Here is a 16,748-nt window from a genome sequence, read left to right on the forward strand (position 1 = left end):
GGTGCTCATTGTACCTGCATACTGCAAAATCTTAGGAAGCATGAAGGAGACTTTGCCATTTGTACTGACCTCTGTATCCTCCAGCTTCTTCCAGGAGATGACCAATGGATCTCGGTTCCAGTCCAATCTATACTGGCTGAGTGAACAAAATCTAATGAAGCGGTGCCTTGTTTCCCTCTGTAAGAACACCCTTCCTCCAACCTGCTCTCAGCAGTGCCAAGTCCAGGTCATCCAGTCTAAGTGGAGAGTGTCTGTGTTCAACTTGATTTGCTGTGTGTATGCACTGTCCATGCCTTAAATGCAGCCTAGGAATGGATGTACAAGATCTGCCTGGATACAGGCAAAAAACTAAGAACAAGGTGGTCCAAGTCAGCACTAACACACAGTGCTGCAGACTGGAGCTGCCTCGGCACTTCACCAAGGGGCATCAGTACCTCTGAGTAATGCAAACTGCAGGGATTCAGTCAGAGCTATAAATACCACATCACAAACATGTAAAAAGAGTTTTTATTGGTTATATACTGTAGAGCTGACAGTGTTTTGAGTCAGGAGAGACATGCAGATAAAGTGTGTGTTTACATTTGGCATGCAGACTAAGAGCACTGTGTAACTGGAAGGACGTGAGCACCATCTGTATCCACTGCATGGGCAGCCTAGGGAGGAAAGAGCTGGCTTCCCTCTGTTGAGCATGCTGAGACAGGGAGAGTTCTGAGAGGGTGAAACAGTGCTGATAGCTCTATTGGACACAAAATTTGTTTTAGGGAAATAGGCAATACTGTAGTCCTGGAAAATTTGCTTAACTTGGATAAGTCTGTGATTATGAAAAGATTTCTTGCATTGTCTTCTAACTAAGCTGCCCCAGCCCAAATATATGTCTGCAAATACAAAAAAATAGATTTATTCTCTTAAAAATACATTCCATGCAGCCTGGAGTGCTGCTTCCCCAAGGCAGGAACCTGCACAGCATGCTGGCAGCCTAGGAAGATGAGCCTTTGGGTCCTTAGGTTACTGACCATTAGAGGCATCTGCAAACAATGGCTTCATGTTTCATCACATACAGAGCAGTCCACTGGAGGCTGGCCTTGGAGCAGTGCTTTGACCACTCCAATGATGTGCAAGGGTGGCAGAGATGAGGTCTATATTAGAGATGACACCAACGTGACTATTGCTTCAATCTGTAGCTGGGAAATTGCTTATGTCAAGTGTCTCTTGAAGCACCAAGGTGCGCCACCCTGCCCTGTGCTTCCTGCCCTTTTCCTTTCCTGGAGGTACCATCCACAGGACTGCAGGTCTCCCTTCGTCTGTGTCCAGTGAGCTGCAGTCTGACAATGCATGGCACTGGTGGCTGCACTGCAAAACTGTCACCCCTCCATGCTACCCGAGCAGCTGGAGAGGTGTTGCTCTGCATGCTGCAGTGGTGTTCCTGGACACATAGGAAGCTGCTCCGTGAAGCAGCAAGCTGCTGGCCCCTCAGGCTGGTGCCAGCCATTTTTGGGAAAGCTGCTGGGTCTCCAAAAGGGACCAGCAACTCTGTTTCCTTGGGAGAAGCGAGCACTGACACACTTCCTCTGTACAGCAAATAGATTTACAACTTTGGAATTACCCGAGTGCTTGATGTGCAACCTCATGGCATCATCAAGCCCATTGAAAAGCCGGTTATATTTATATGCTAAAATTACAAATACTTCTTCAGTGATGGCAATATTTACACATATACTCTATTTTACAGCTGTTCAAAAAAAAAGTGTGCAATTTGAGTAAAACACATTGTGTTTCCTGAAGTCATTGCTATAAGTTTAATAATACAATCAGCTCCTATTGCACTCATGATTAGAGGGCATGGCCCCTTTCAATTTTAAGGAGGGTTTTCTTTCTCAGATTTAATCTCGGTTGTGGTAAAAACAACCCAGTGTACAGTTAGAGTGACATCTGTGTTCATTATTTAGAAGCAGTGAGACTGAGTCTAGAGCAAGAGTTCAAGGTATGTGCTGTAAAATATTGAACAAATGACTGAGGCAGCTGGAGAAAGGAGAGACGTCACCTGTGAGAAGCACCTGAGGAAAGCAGACAGTGCCAGAACAACTGCATTGCTGGGCCAGGAGCTGGGGCTCCTGATGCGTGCTGTGAGCTGGCTGAGCAGCAGGGTGAAGCCCTCCAGTTGCCCATGGCTAAGGAAAAGCCTGGTCCTAGCTGACAGAAGGGGAAAACCAACAGCTATTGCTGCTGGTGGTTTTTCCCTTACACTTCAGGCACAGGGTTGTGTTATTGGGGTGAGCTGTGGGGTTGAAAAGCTGATGGGTAAGCCAGAGTTTTGTGGGTAGGTACAGGGAAGCTTGTGTTAACCCAGTATGTAGTGTTATAGGGATGCAGAGCCTTCCTGGCCGGGACTGAAACCAGTTCCCTTAGAAGGAGCTTTGGAAGCACCATGCTAAGCTGGATCCATGCCAAGAATGTGAGGAGGAGAGGGCTGGTGGGTGCATACAGGCACCCAAGTGTCCTGTGGGATGTGGACCACTGTCCTGCAGCAGGACGGGACGCATCGCTGGGAGGAAAGCCATACAGTTGTGGCTCAGTGATCCTCGTCCTCTTCAGTGCGTTTGTGCTGTCCAACTGTTTGTTAAATGAAGCAGCAAGTCCTGGGCAGCAGCGACATGGGGAGGAGGGAGGCCCTCCTAAATATGCTGCTTCTCCGTGAGACTGAACTGTAAAGCTGAGCAGGTCATCAGCAGCGGGTCTTCCACAGTGACTAGAACTGGGTATATATTATACGGCTGGAGAGCTGCTGAGCAGCAGGTTTGGGCATGCAAATGGAGGTAAATAATTACTGTGATGTCTGATGAGGCAGGTACATGCCTCCAAGATGCGAACTCCCAGGTTCAGCAAGCAGGTACTGCAGGAGGCATTTAGATCACTCGCTGCAGAGCAGCTGCACTGGCTTAGAGGGGTTTTTGCAGCAGCATCTCCCATGCAACAGATGGAAGAGGACCTGAGGCGGCATACTTCATTTGGAAGGGAAATATTTTCTTTAACACGCAAATAAGGGGCAAAGAGTCAGAATGTAGCATCCTGAGGCTGGCAGAGCCTAGCAAGTAAGCCAGCCCCATGAGAGCACTGCTGAGATGTGGCACTTCGTGTCAGGCTGCAATTCTGTTTAGCAGCCGTGCAAAGCCTGCAAGATTGCACAATGAGGCAAGGGAAGCTGATGCCATTCAAGCAATGATCTCAATAATGTCTTTTTTTGTCTGGTTGTGGTGGTGATCCTGCCATACAGTTAACCTCTGAGCAAAGCAGGGTGCTCAGGTTGGATATTGCAATTTCTCAGGAAAAAAAAAATCATTGTGGTTTCAGATTGCAAAATACGCACTAATTTTCAATACTTCCTGATAAACATTGGGCAGGGAGAGGCATTTCAGAAATCTGAATTTAACTTCAGAATTTCAGTTTCTTTCACTTTTAGTTTGGATTTTGAATTTAAATTTTTTTTCCTGTTTTACGCGATGATATATTTATGCCATTCTCTACTAGCACTGCCATGTCATGAAATGGTAAGAAATAACAGTTGATATAATTTATTTTAATATAATTTAATTTTAAGATTATTAGAGCTGCCACTTAGTACTAATTTAAAAGCATTATCTTTTTGTCTCATTATGCAACTTGACACTTATACATGTGATGAAATATAGAAGAATAAAATGAAGGGATAAAAATATAAATTTGGGAAACCATCTAAATATTGCAAAAGGAAACACTTTTTTTAAAAAATAATTTTTCCCTTCCTCCAAACAGTCTTTATTAAAAAAAAAAATGTCATTGAAACACTTTCCTTTTATATAAATGTTTTCATAGATATTTTCTAACCAGCTCTGCTTTTTTGATTCATTTGCCTCTCAGAATTGAGGCATATAATTCCAAGGGACAGGGAGGAGATATGGCATATTAGATGTGCACATACAGATAGCCACACACGCACCGCTGCAGTAGCGGCTCGTCTGGAAGGTGAGATGTGGGAATGAGTGTGGTGTGCAGCTCAGCCATGGGAGCTGCTGGGTCGCAGCTGTTCCCACAGCACCTCCAAAACAGATAAGGGACCTTCTCCCTTCTGCAGCATTGTCCTTGTCCCTCTGCAGAGAGGGGCACCTGTTTCCAACAGGCAGAAGAAAGGACTGGGGGAGGTCAGTGGTGGTTGTGTACAGGGCAGGAAAACCGTGGGCCAGCCCTGCAGCTCGGTGGTGGGATGTAAAGAAGGGAATGGCGGAGCTCTGGCTGTGTTGGCCAGATGCAATCACCTTGCTCAAGGCAGATGCTGCTCCAACACCTGAGCACCTCTTGGAGCTGCAGGGGTGATGTCTCCCCCAAGTGATGCCATCTGCACTCGGTGGCCTGTGGGCACTGACAGGGTAACGTACCTCTGTATTTGAAGCAGTCTCTGACCATTCCTGGTCCCAGACATGGCGGATGGGGTGGACCTGAAGAAGGACACAGACCAAGGCTGCCTAGATAGCCATACTGGAGCTCAGCTTATGATGCAATCCTGCTGTATCCACCCTGGTTTTGGAAGTAACAAGGACAGTCTGCTTGTCTGTGAGGAAAAGCACTTGTTTCTTTTTCCCTTAGAGCTCAACTGCTGAGAACGAGCAGTTGTTGCCTGCAGACCACGATGGACATAAAGCTTCAGTCCAAGTCAGGAGGAAGTTTCACTGCTGTGTGAACTGCTGTTGGTTTGGCTCAGCGTATGACTTCTTGGTGCAAGATCTCAGTAGGTCATGCAAAGCTTGCTGCAGAGACTGACAGCAATAGGGAAGAAACTGCTTCTAAACGTTTTCTGCTCTCCTTCCCTCTTAACGTGTAAAGCAACCAGTGGGGAATGGTTTCCTCCTGCCTAGAGACAGAGGGTGCTGGGAACACAGGTACTGAGGTGACCACAATCCAAGCCAACAAGGGTGTGCTAGGAGAATGCAAACTCTCACTAGGAACTGAAAGCTTTCAGTTGTGGAGCTGTGTAGGACAGCTGTCATGGGCTGGTGGACCGTAGTCACAGGGATACTTCCAGGATCTTGTCTAAATGCAAGGGATTAACTCTTGTCCAAGGGAGTACCATCATTCAGAGTGGCTACGCAGTCAAGGTTTCCATATGGACACAGACCTATCATCCTATGGAGGAGATTAAGATTGCAGGTACAGAGATGAGAAGTGGGAGTCCCCTGAGCAAAGTCTCTGCAGCTGCCTCTTCAGCAATGAAGAAAAAGAATTCACTGGTAAAGCTCCTGTACCTTGCAGATCGCATTAGAAAACTGGTTTCAGGCTAGCTGAAGCCTCTGGAGAGGTTACAAACAGGTGTGACACCCATGAGCTTGGTACTATCCTGCCTCTTGCTCCACTGTGCAGCATGTTCATTGAGTGGAAGGGAATACAACTCATCTCCGAGATGTTGTCCGGCAGGCACGAGAAGCACCCTGTAAGAGACAACCCTGCAGCATCACAGACTGGCCAGGACTCGCAGTTGCCTCTGGCAGCATTTTTACTCTGGGGAAGAGTATTGTGATTGCCCTTAGGCAGCCATCCCAAAGCCCATCAGGCTCCTAGCCCGATGGAAGGGCAGGGGAGGGCCGTAGCAGGATCAGTTTGGAAGATACAGGCTCTGTCAGTGTCTACAGCGGAGTAAGCCCAAAGCAGAATGACCCAGCCCTGCCCCACACAGGCAGGGCAGATTTTTTTTTTTTTTTTTTTTAAAAAATGCTGTAGCGTACCCTGCACCCAATTCCACACCTGGCATGTGGATCTTGCACGTGAGATGCACACCACCTACACAACACAGAGGAGATGGAGCTGATCTAATGTCAGAGCACATCTCTATGTGCAAGGTGTTCAGGCTCCTGGTACAATCAGTGGAGGTCTGGGCAACACAGAAGATCCAAATGATGGTGTGTACGTTACAGGGACCTGACTTTACCCAAATTTTTATTTGCTGTTGACCCAGTCTGTGCAGACAAAGGAAGCACAGCACAGCCTCAGGTACAGGAATCTCCATCTGGCCAGATGAACATCACTGTGGGTAACGCCTCTCAGTGACCACACAGAGCATCACTGTGGTGTCCCTTTCCTCAGCAACCAATAGGGACAGAGTCAGTTCACTACGCTCTACTGCAAACTTTACCTGTCTCTAAAAGCCAGTCTGCAAAGCTCAGCTGGGACCATGTCCCTCTGTGCTCTTAATTTTGTACAACTTCACCAAGAGGTATGACTATGTAGGGGTCTCAGCCGCCTCACTGCAGTCCTGCTGCTCTCATATCAAGACTCAGCAAGTCCTGTGCACGTCCAGTAAGATACACTGGCAACAGATTTGAGGTCTTAAGATATTTCCTGCTGTGGGTGAGCCATAAATAGGAGGATGCACTTTGCTCTGGGCAGCTGCACAGGGAATGCCAGGAGAAAAAGAAAGTCTTTTGTACATACGTAAGCACGGCTGTGCACCTAGGAGATTAAAGTCTGCCCAGATTCCTATGTCCTCTGAAGGTAGCCCCCTGTAAAGAGGTGGGAATACACTTTTTTTTTTCATATTTCAGGCAATAAGTCATAGTCACAATAGTGTGGGCCATTTTCCACTTCTTTGTATGTCCAGAAAGATGTGTTTTAGGAGGCACAGCAGCAGGTATGTAGCAGCAGACAAGCACCCTAGTAGTATAGCAGCCACCTGAAGCAGGTAAGTCAGGGGCTCTGATTTTGTCTCTCCACATGGGTTTTTTTCCATTCCTCATTGTCCAATATGTGCCAGAGGATAACTAGATGCAGTGCCTCTTATTCCCTGGAGAATGTTTTTAGCTATAAAGCTAGCTGAAACAAGTTTAGACCAGAAAAATAAGGTAGTACTTTTTTACCAGTATAGGAAATGAGTAGAATAATTTACCTAGGCAATACAGTAGACACTCCACCTCTAGGCAGTGCTAATTTATGACTGGATTTCTCCTAAATGGTTTACATTAATTTTGGACAAATTCTCTACTGGGAGGTCAGTTCAGATATTGGCTTCTTGCCTTGTAACCCTCTTTTCTGGATGGTCCTTGAATTCACATACCTGCTCCTCCACCTGGAGACCCAGTGGTGCACTGGGGTTGGATTCGGGGTCCTGCAGCTCCATCTTGGTGGCTGGCCTTTTCCCTGGTATGTCGACCTGTGAGAGGTACTCAGAAGAGCCATATTGTTTTCTTCTGGAACTGGGCACAAAATCTTTGCTTTCATCCTGTGCGAAGGAAAACAAAGAGGGTTGGGACTTGGGGACTATGAAGGGGTCTGGAATAGCACTGGGTTCCTGGTCCTGGGTTCGTAGTGCAAGGTGCTGGCTTGAGTCCCTTTGGCAAGGAGGTACTCAGGGCACCAGGCCAGCTCTGGCATGTCCTCACTTATGTGCTATTATTCCATAAAGACTTTTGTTTTTTTAAACCATCCAGTAATTTTAACCCAAGTTATGGGTGTAGAGTCTTCTGTTCAGCTGAGTGACCTGTACAGAAATCTGTGCTCAGCCTGCGTGGCTTGCTGGGTCCAGAGTGCTTGTATCCATGAGGGACTATCAGCAGAAAATCCCACAGTTTAGTGACTGATGCAGTTTCTTAAAAGTATTAACTCTGAGTTTTAACTATCATGGGTGGGGGGTGGCCAGCAACCTGAATCTCCCATTTGCTTGGCAATGAGGATATGATGTGGCAGTGTCCTACACTGTTTTCCTGCTATAGGCATCTAAATGGTGCTTTTAAACTCAACTGTTTTCTTTAATGTCTGCAGAGACATTGATGGGATCATACCCTAGGATTCAGATGCCTACTGTCTGCCTTAGGTCTAGTTGGGGCACCCATGTCTTCTACTGAGGCTGCACCCTGCTGTGAGTCGCAGGGGGTGAGGAATCCCTGTCACCCTCCAGCTCCCCGGGAAGATGGCAGTGCTTTTGCTGTTGCTGTCACTGGCTGGAAAACCTCCTTATCCACAAATTCTAGCACACTGTAAGGCACCATCACGTTAACATCAGAAACAAATCATTACAATGGTGAACTTGCAATTGCAATAACATAATCAGCTACTGGGCAAAGCGTAACAGCTGCACTACTGAAGGCTTTATCAGCTCTGCTCGCTTTGGGGATGGCATCATGTTTGCACGGCCCTGTGAAGGGGCTACAGGCATTGGTGGAACAGATTTGGTCCCTGCCCTGTGGCAAAAGGGATAGCAGGGAAGGGAGAGGCAGCAGCCCCCATGCCTGGCAGAAAATTATCTCTGAGATGGACAACCGGCTTTGAGGGGCTCTCAGAAAGAAGGTGACATCTGGTGGGTCTGGATGGGCAAACATCTGCCCTCAGTTGGCCCCACTGTGGATGACACCCAGCAAACACTGGACCTGACCTCACCCTTGTGATCCAAGCCCCACAACAGAAGTGAGACATGAGCAGCAGCACCTCAGTGAATAGGCACAACACCAGGACAGGTCCCACAGGGACCTCCAACCAACCATGAACCAGAGATAACCATGGTGGGCCACGCTGTTCATTAAAGTGAGGTGATAATTTTAATTTAATGAATGGCAGTCATCTTGATGGACCTGCACAGCTTAGCAAGGGCTAGGCAACTCTGTACTTCTGACACAGTTTTGTCTTTAGAGATGAGGCCACTGGGTGAGGTGGAGCTCCATCCCCTTGGGCATCTGACAGTGTCAGTCCATCTCTGCTGTCAGGCAGCATGAATTCATAACTACCAACCCAGATACACTGGTCTCAAAGAGTTTTGTAGGTAAAGAGCTGTGCCAAGGCCATCAGGCTGGCCACCCACCATGTCTCAGCGATGCAGAACAGCAACTCCTGGTACTGCAACCAGAGCTGGGCCAGTGCAGAGCTCAGCATGCTCCATGACACCCCGAAGAACAATCAGCTGGTTGCTGACAAGCACCTGGGAAGCTGCTCTGAACAGACTGTGACCCTCAAGATTCACACAAAACAGAATGGAACCCTTGGACAAAGTTACTGAAGTCCAAGGAAAGAAGAAAACACTGATGTGGTGTGGCTGGCTGCTTACGTAGATGCTTATGTGGAGTCAGCAAGGGTGAAATGGTGACAGATGCACTTTCTATTAGTCCCTAAAACAGAGGAGAGAAGGGGCGAGAGGCAGCACATCCTTGGATACTGTCAGGGAGACTTTTCCATGAGACTCACGCACCATAAGAAGGTACACATAGCTTCACTTGAAGAAAAGCCTACCTTTAGGTTTTTACCTAATTTATGCAGCACACAGCCCAGATCCAGATGTATTAATGTCACAGCCACAAGAAAAATTAATTAAGTGCATTCATCTCGCATTGCTGCCTGCTCAACTGCTTGCTGCCTGCCAGTGCCTTTGGACTAATTTGGGCATTGCAAATTTTCAGCAGTCAAATATTACACCAGAGAAATACTGACTTCATTATCCGAAACACGAAGCCCAACAGAATGACTGCTTGAGCTCTGTCTTGCCCCTCCTCAGGTCTTTCATAGGAGCCTGAGAAAGGTTGGCTGCAAGCACTAGAGGGAGCTGGTCCTCAGGCTGCAGCATCCCTCCATCAGCACCTACTGTTTTCTGGGTCTCCCAAAGTAGTGCTCCAAAGAGCTGCTACGTCTGTAACACAAGTATTGCTAAGAGCTGCCGATACCTCTTGTAGCTTCATTAAGGACATTTGCCTACATCAGCGGTACAAAAATGGAAGGCTGAAATTACACCTTGTGCCTTGGCAGCTCCTTGCAAGAATTATTTCCAGGTGCTAGTTTGGGTCTGTCCTGAGGAATAGGCTGAGGCAGGGGCTGAGCCTCCAGCTTGCTTTAGCCTCTTGCTGTGCTGCAGCAAATGGTAAGACATCATGAGTACTTCATGGAGGAGACGAAGATGTATTTTTGGCAAAACCAGCACAGACCCCATGTTTCCCAAATAGGATTCTTAAGGCAATCTCAGAATTTGGACGGTGGAGCTGGGAAGAGGTGACAGTGATGCCTTCACAGGAAAACTGAATGTGCAAAGTTAGCATAGATCAGCACCAAGCCTTCTGCCAGAGAAATAGCTACATCTTTTAACTGAAACACAAATCACAGCAGAAACAGACTGCTTGTGATATGAGGCATACTATAAGCCTGAAGATACCCTTCAAAGGCAGACACTTTGGGTTTTTTCCAAGGGCATATGCAATAATTTCAGCTGCCCAAATACGTAAAATTTGGTACATCTGGTGTATCTACAGTCTTTCAGGGTAACTTCATGCTCCTCATTTACAAGCTAAAAATATACTTAATTTATAACTAAGAATTCAGATTTGTGACTATGTGGTGTCAGGGTGATTTTATTTCAAAGTATGATGCAGAGAGATACTTAACCCAGTGCTCAACAGCCCTGTGTGAACTAACCCTTCAGTCACTTTCCTGACTGCTCGTCACTGCAGACATGGGCAAGGCTGGAAGCCAGCTAATTCATCAGGGTGACCATGCAGAGGTCAGGTTGCTCTGTCAGGTACACTTCAGCTGCTGTTGTAGGCATGCCACATAGCTAGCAAATTTGATCTGACAGTGAACTTGAGACCACCCACAGAACGTACTGCAGAGCTACACTCAGCCCTGGGTGGGCTGCTAGGGGGAACATGGGAAAGAAGTATGTGAGTGCCCATTCTTTAGGGCTCCATGACTGACCACATGTGAGCCCAGCTGCAAGTGGAGACCTCTTCAGCTGTGAGACTTGAGGTTGTGGGTGCTGTGAATTCAAACTCCTGGGATAAAGGGAGGCCCAGGGATGGATCGCCCATTTCCCAAGCACATAAGCTGCTGTTATGCAAAAGGACAACCTCAGTAATGTCAGTTTTGTCTGGATTCATGAGAGAGAAGTACAGGCTGCCTGTGACCCACGAGTCACCCTGGGTCAGGGAGGCGATGTATTCTCAGTGTCAAAAAGTAGCTGGAAGGCCAGCCTGTGCTTCCTAACACCAAGCAATATACTCTCTGCAAAGCAAAGCAACAGTGCAAATTCTTCTGTGCTTCTCATTGCCAGAGAAGTGGAAGAGAAGTTTTGCAAATGTAAAACTCCTTTCACATCTTCACCACTTCATTTTTGTCAATGGCAGAGTCATTTGGTTATCAATCTGTCCCCTCTGCCACCAGCCCTGTCAGATTACTCTGGGCTCCTCCTAGAGACTGGCAATGGCAGCTCTAAGTAAAGAGCAGAGGCAGCAGCTGCAGCGGGAACCAGCATGTGGTTTAATGGACTGGAGGTGCACTTGGTGCCAGTGACCTCGCTTGAAATATGCTGGAGCCTGTATCTCCGGTGGCCTGCTGTCTGCGTGTGTCAGCCCTGCTTTGAGGGACTCCCCTCACCGGTACCAGACAAAGGAACAGGAGAAGAGCACAGCCATCCCCGTGGCTCTTGCTTCTTTTCAGGTGGCATACTGACACAGACCAAGGAGGGAGCAGCCCTGTGTAACCAGCCACCACTCATCTGTTCAGGAGATGCCCAGGAAGCATTTCCAGACCAGAGTCTGGTTTCACATGGGGAAACCCTGCAGCTCTTACCAAAAGCGGCTATATCTCTACAGCTGCCATTAGAGCTACAGCTCTGCCTGAGGCACAACCCACACTTCCATCATTTTTTCATTACTACTCCAAGTTGACAGTGCCATGCAAAGCCACTCTGAAGAGTATACCATGTATGTCCTACATAAGCTGTGACTATGTCTTCTCTGATCTTGGCAAGACCAAATGCTACTATATAGTTATTCATATGGCATTACAAGACCCAAGCAGATGGATCTAATTTCAAGAAGTCTAAATCGGGTACTTCACATATGAGATGCTCCACTGAAGATAGCAGGAGCCGGGAGAGGGCAGCCCTTCAGGAAATAAGCTGTAAGAATTTCAAATCGGGCACCCTGCAACTACCAGGCTGATGGAAAACCTCATCAAATGAAAGACAAGAGTGTTTAACATAGGATACTTACAAGTAGCATAGTCCGGTGCAAAGCAGAAGCTGCTGTAGAATCACTTGCATAGCTCCTGCGTGTTAGCAGTTCAGACGCACTTAAGTTACTTTTGGTCCTTCGGGACCCCAGTTCAGGGGCACTCCAGGAATTAGTTGTGGAACTGGTCCTTGCTGAGGTCTGCTCCAGGGAGTTTGTTCTTGCATTGTTCCCTTCCGTTTCTGAGAGTTCCACTGAGGACCTACACATGTTTGTAGTACTGGAAGCTGCACTTTTCTCCACTTTGGTTTGAGAGTCCTCCAGGGAATGTAAGCCTTGTCTTGTTCTCCAGGAACTTCTCACAGTCACATGTTTTGTTTCGGATGAAGCTGCATCTGAAGAGCCATGGCTCTTCCAGCTGATTGTCTCTGAAGGTGGCTCACTGTTCCTCTCCGTGAGTTCAGAAGTCTTTATCATAATGCTGCTTCTGGAGACCACTGTTTCTGCTTTACTTCTTGGCGCTGCCTCTCCAATTCTGTCCATCTCGGATAATTTCAGAGCACTTTTATTAATCGATATCTCAAAGGGTGTGGAAAGACTGTTTGTTATTGGTGAAAGTTCATTTGGAGCAACTCTGATGTTGCTGGTGGTAACATGCCTTTCCTTTGCTGCTATATCTGCACTGGTCCTTGGAGCTGTTGGCTCAGAAGGAAAGATTGTGATGCTGCTTGTCATTTTATTTGTTACCATTTTAAAAACAGACTTCTGTTTTTCTGACTCTGCCTCAGAAACAGTCCCTCCCATGACTGCCTTCATATCCTTTTCAACAATTGCAGGTTTAATGACAGCTTTTGACCTCAGAGCTTCTCTCGGGCTGAACGACCTTCTGGATTTAAATCCTCCAGCGCTGGCATCTGATGGTTTTATACACTTGGTGGAGTCTTCATCATTTACAGTGTTTTTGTCATTTTCAAAAAGTGATGCTCTAAAAAATCCCCTGGAATTGGAGAACTGCTTGGAACTGACTTTCTTTCTTGTCTCAAAATCTGATTGAGTGGTGGTTTTTTTGCTTCTTCCCAATTCTTCATCTGAATTAAGTTTTTCCTGGTTACTCTGGATGGTTTTGGAGTCTATTTTTAAGCCAGCATTTACATGATCCATTGCTGAAGTTGAAGACTGCTCCTTGTCTTCTTTATCAAGATCTGTGAGGATCTGCAGAATGTCTTCCTGACTCCTGGAGCGATGGGAATGCTTTGTTAGTGTTGAAGGCTTCACACTTTCAAGTGATGTGTCTGGGAATTCTTTTTCCTGGGAGATTATTCCTCCTTTAGCCCTCCCCTCTGAGGGTTGCCTGTGTGATGCAGCAGAAGAATTCACTATTTCTGCTCTAGAGCCAGTGGAGTCCAACGCCGACACCTGGGAGGAGAGGTGGTACCTGTATGCCGAAGCTGTGCCATTGGAAGAGGTCTGATTACCCCTGGCGAGCAGCATGTCCCCTGAGCAGTCACTGACTTCTGCTTGACTTGTTTTCAGCTTCTCGGCCAAAGAAGCCACTGATTCTCCTTTGCTTGGCTTGTCATCCCGCACGTCAGCACTGGTTTGGCAGTTGCCACGGAGCACCTGAGATGGCTTTTCAGCCTTGGATCTCAGGCCTGTGTCACCAACAGTTTTGGAAGGTGCTTTCCAAGCTTTCTGCTCCTGTGCAGCAGGAGGATATCGGCTGAGGACAGACGGCTGCTCTTTTGATCTCTTCCCCTCATTCTGCGTGATGCAGCCTTCCTTCTGACTAGAAGAAAAAGTAGAAACTAAAGATTTCTCTTCCAATCTTTTTATATCTGTCACAGCAGTGTCTGAAAGGGCAGATGCACCAGATGCTTTTCCTGCTTTTCTGTTCATTAAGCTTGGACTGGGCACCTGCTTACCACTGTGGCTGTAGCTGTCGTTACTGACAGAGAAATCCCTGTTCCTTGCTCTTTCCCGGCGCTGCTGTGGTGAGAGCTCCCTTGGCTTGTGCTTGGTAGAGGTCAAATCAGCTGTGACACCTCTGTATTTAAGTCTGTCATGTTTTCCCCTGCTAGAAAAGGTTGTATCTTCATTTTCGACCTCTCCATTCTCCAGATCCTTCTGTTTCTTCATTTGCATTTTTACTTCTTCTAGCTGAACTGCTAAGAGTTTGTTTTTATTCTGTTCACTCAAGTAACTGTCTTGCAGGTCATTGTTTTTGGCTTTCATTTTTTTAAGTTCTTCTTCTAAAGATTCAAAACGTTTGATCTGAGTTTTAAGTTTCTCAATTTCTTGGGTGAGATCTTTCACTTTGTTGTCTTCCTGATTTTTATTCTTTTGGTTTTCTGACTTATTCCTGGCTTCATTTTCTACATGTTTCAGGTAATCCACACTTCCCTTCCTCCTGGTCTCCTTAGAGGGCAATGCAGAAGTCAAGTCATCTTCAATTCTCAAATCATTTCTGTCCAGGAGATTATTTGATGACCTTTCTAGCAAGTTCGATGCATTTCTAGTTTGATCTGCCCTATTCAGTTTATTGTTTTGTTCTAGTTTCTGTGTTAGCTCCTGGATTATTTTTTCATTCTGCTTTTCTCTTTCATTAAAATGTTTTCTTTCAGTGATAAAGCTCAGTGCTAAGGATTTCAGTTTTTCTAACTCGCCCGTTAAGCTCTGCTCAGTTTTATCCAGCCTGTCCTCAGATGCTTCCAGTTCTTTCACTTTCACTCTAAGTATTTCTAATTCTGTAGATATCTTTTTGGTCAAGTTCTTTTCTTCATTGAGGCTAAGACACAGCTGTGTACAGTCGTTCTTGCTCCTGCTGAAGGCCTCCTCCAGCTTCTCCAGCTCTGCCATTCTCCTCTGAAGGTGTTCGATTTCTGACTTCAGCTCTCGGGTGAGGCTCTCTTCCTCTTCAAGTTTTTCTTTCATTAACCGGCAAAGCTCTTCAGCCTTCGTAATTTCTTCATCCTTGCCTGCAATCTTCAGCACTCTTTTCCGCAGGGCTTCAACGTCAGCCAGCATGCTGGAGTTGCTGCCTTCTGCCTGGATAACTTTGTCCTGGAGGTCAAGCAGCTCATCCTCTGCTTTCTGCAGATTTTTGGTTGCTTCCTCCAGTTCATCAAGACGTCGACTAAGACTCTGCAATTTGAATCGTAGGTGCCGATTTGAGGTTTCCTTGTAACCTGTAAATTCTGCCATGTTTATTTTTTATTTCTTTTAGGTGAAAGCTTTGCTTAGTCTCCGTGAATGCTATGGTCTTTAACACCTTGTGTATTCCTGGCACGTTACTGTTTCTTTGAACAGAGGCAATCTCACCCTGAAAGAAAAAATGCTTAAAATCAATATAAGAGCTCAGAATATAAATATTCTCACTGTATACATCAGACTATAAATGTTTATATAAGTAACTTTTTAATTAAACACATTTCTGAGTGCTAAATTAGGAGAAATGAAACTGCGGAGAAGAGCCACAGTCCATTTACTTTGATTATACAGGGTTTCCAGAAATAGCCTGTTCCCAGTAGCTGAGGGAAGGAAGTGCCCTCCTCTGCAGGTCTGCACAGGCAGTGTGTACACAACCAGCAGACCCTCACCCCAGTGCTCAGCAGTCAGTACAAGCTGCCCATGTTCACGCTGCGGACTTTCATGCACATGCAGGACTTGGGTCCCTGTACATGGACATGCCCATGCAGCAGACACCTCTCTTTTCAGCACCGCACCAGTCTCCTGTAGATGGAGATTCAGGAACCACAAACAAGACCTGGAAACTAGAAAATGCAACTCCCAGCCATTTGGTGGCCACTAAGGAGGGGGTGAGCCCCCACACACCCAGCTCGCAGACAGAGGGTGTGAGTGCTGCTGCCAGTCAGCACTGCGTGTTGCTGCCAGTATTTCTTCTGCAGCCCAGGCTGCTCGGCAGAAATCTTCACTTGGGTTGTAGTCACATCCAGAGGACACTGTGTCAGTGGAGTTTCAAGTTTCTCCCTCCTGTTTCAAAAGCTGCCATTGCCCTCGGCTGCCACCCACTCGCCCACCCAGGAGATAAGCAGTTGTGAATGCTTACGCCTCTCCTCCTTGCTGCCACTGACAATGAGCAGTGATTATAACACAGGGGCACACTCTGACGCACTAAATGTACACCTCTTTCCAGCTCAGCTCAGAGGTGGCAGGGTTTTTTTTAAACAGCCCCTCTGTGCTTGGCAGTGAGTAGCAGAGAGGGGGACCTGAGTGGGCCAGAATGGGTGCTGGGAGGATCTGAAGTCCCTCTTTGGTGCTCAGCACGAGCATTGCCCTGTCCTGGGCCTGAGGCACGTCCCCAACGTCTGCAAGGGCTACTGCAAACTTGAGCGGAGGAGGGGGGGATGACTGCAGCTCTTTGACCTGCGCCCTTGCTCAGGCTGTCTGCCTTGAAGCAGGACTTGGCCTCCAGCATTTTTGTGGAGCTCCCTGCAGAGGAAACACTCAGGAGTTTCCGATTTCACAACGCCAAGAAGCAAAGAGCAGGATGTGGGGGAGACTGCAGCGCCCCGACATGAAGCCTTTGACTGAAGGTGATTCATTTCCTGCCAGGCAGGGGGGCCCAGGCTGCCAACAGGCACCCACCGCGCACACCGGGCACTCTGCAACCCCTCTCCTGAGGGACCTCCCTCACTCTGGGGGGGGGGGTCACCAACCTATTGCTTGGTCTCATGCACTTCAGGCAGCTGAAAGGAGCACCACAAAGAGCACCCAGAGAGGAACCTCAGCGCCATGCACAGTGGTGCGCCTGGCCTTGGCCACACGCCTGTCCCCTCTCTCACCACC

General features: G+C 47.3%; 1 protein-coding gene across 1 annotated transcript; it reads right to left on the bottom strand.

Annotated features, from left to right (window-relative positions):
* Positions 1-5,405: 5,405 nt before the first annotated feature.
* LUZP1 (leucine zipper protein 1) lies at positions 5,406-15,143 on the bottom strand. Its single transcript, XM_009489897.2, has 3 exons — positions 11,985-15,143; positions 7,076-7,240; positions 5,406-5,456 (listed from the first exon to the last, which is right to left on the bottom strand). Exons 1-3 carry the CDS (start codon positions 15,141-15,143, stop codon positions 5,418-5,420), a joined length of 3,363 nt encoding a protein of 1,120 aa, XP_009488172.2. The 3' UTR covers positions 5,406-5,417.
* Positions 15,144-16,748: the final 1,605 nt, after the last annotated feature.

This window comes from Pelecanus crispus, chromosome 16, assembly GCF_030463565.1.
Source record: "Pelecanus crispus isolate bPelCri1 chromosome 16, bPelCri1.pri, whole genome shotgun sequence".
NCBI classification, from domain to species: domain Eukaryota; kingdom Metazoa; phylum Chordata; class Aves; order Pelecaniformes; family Pelecanidae; genus Pelecanus; species Pelecanus crispus.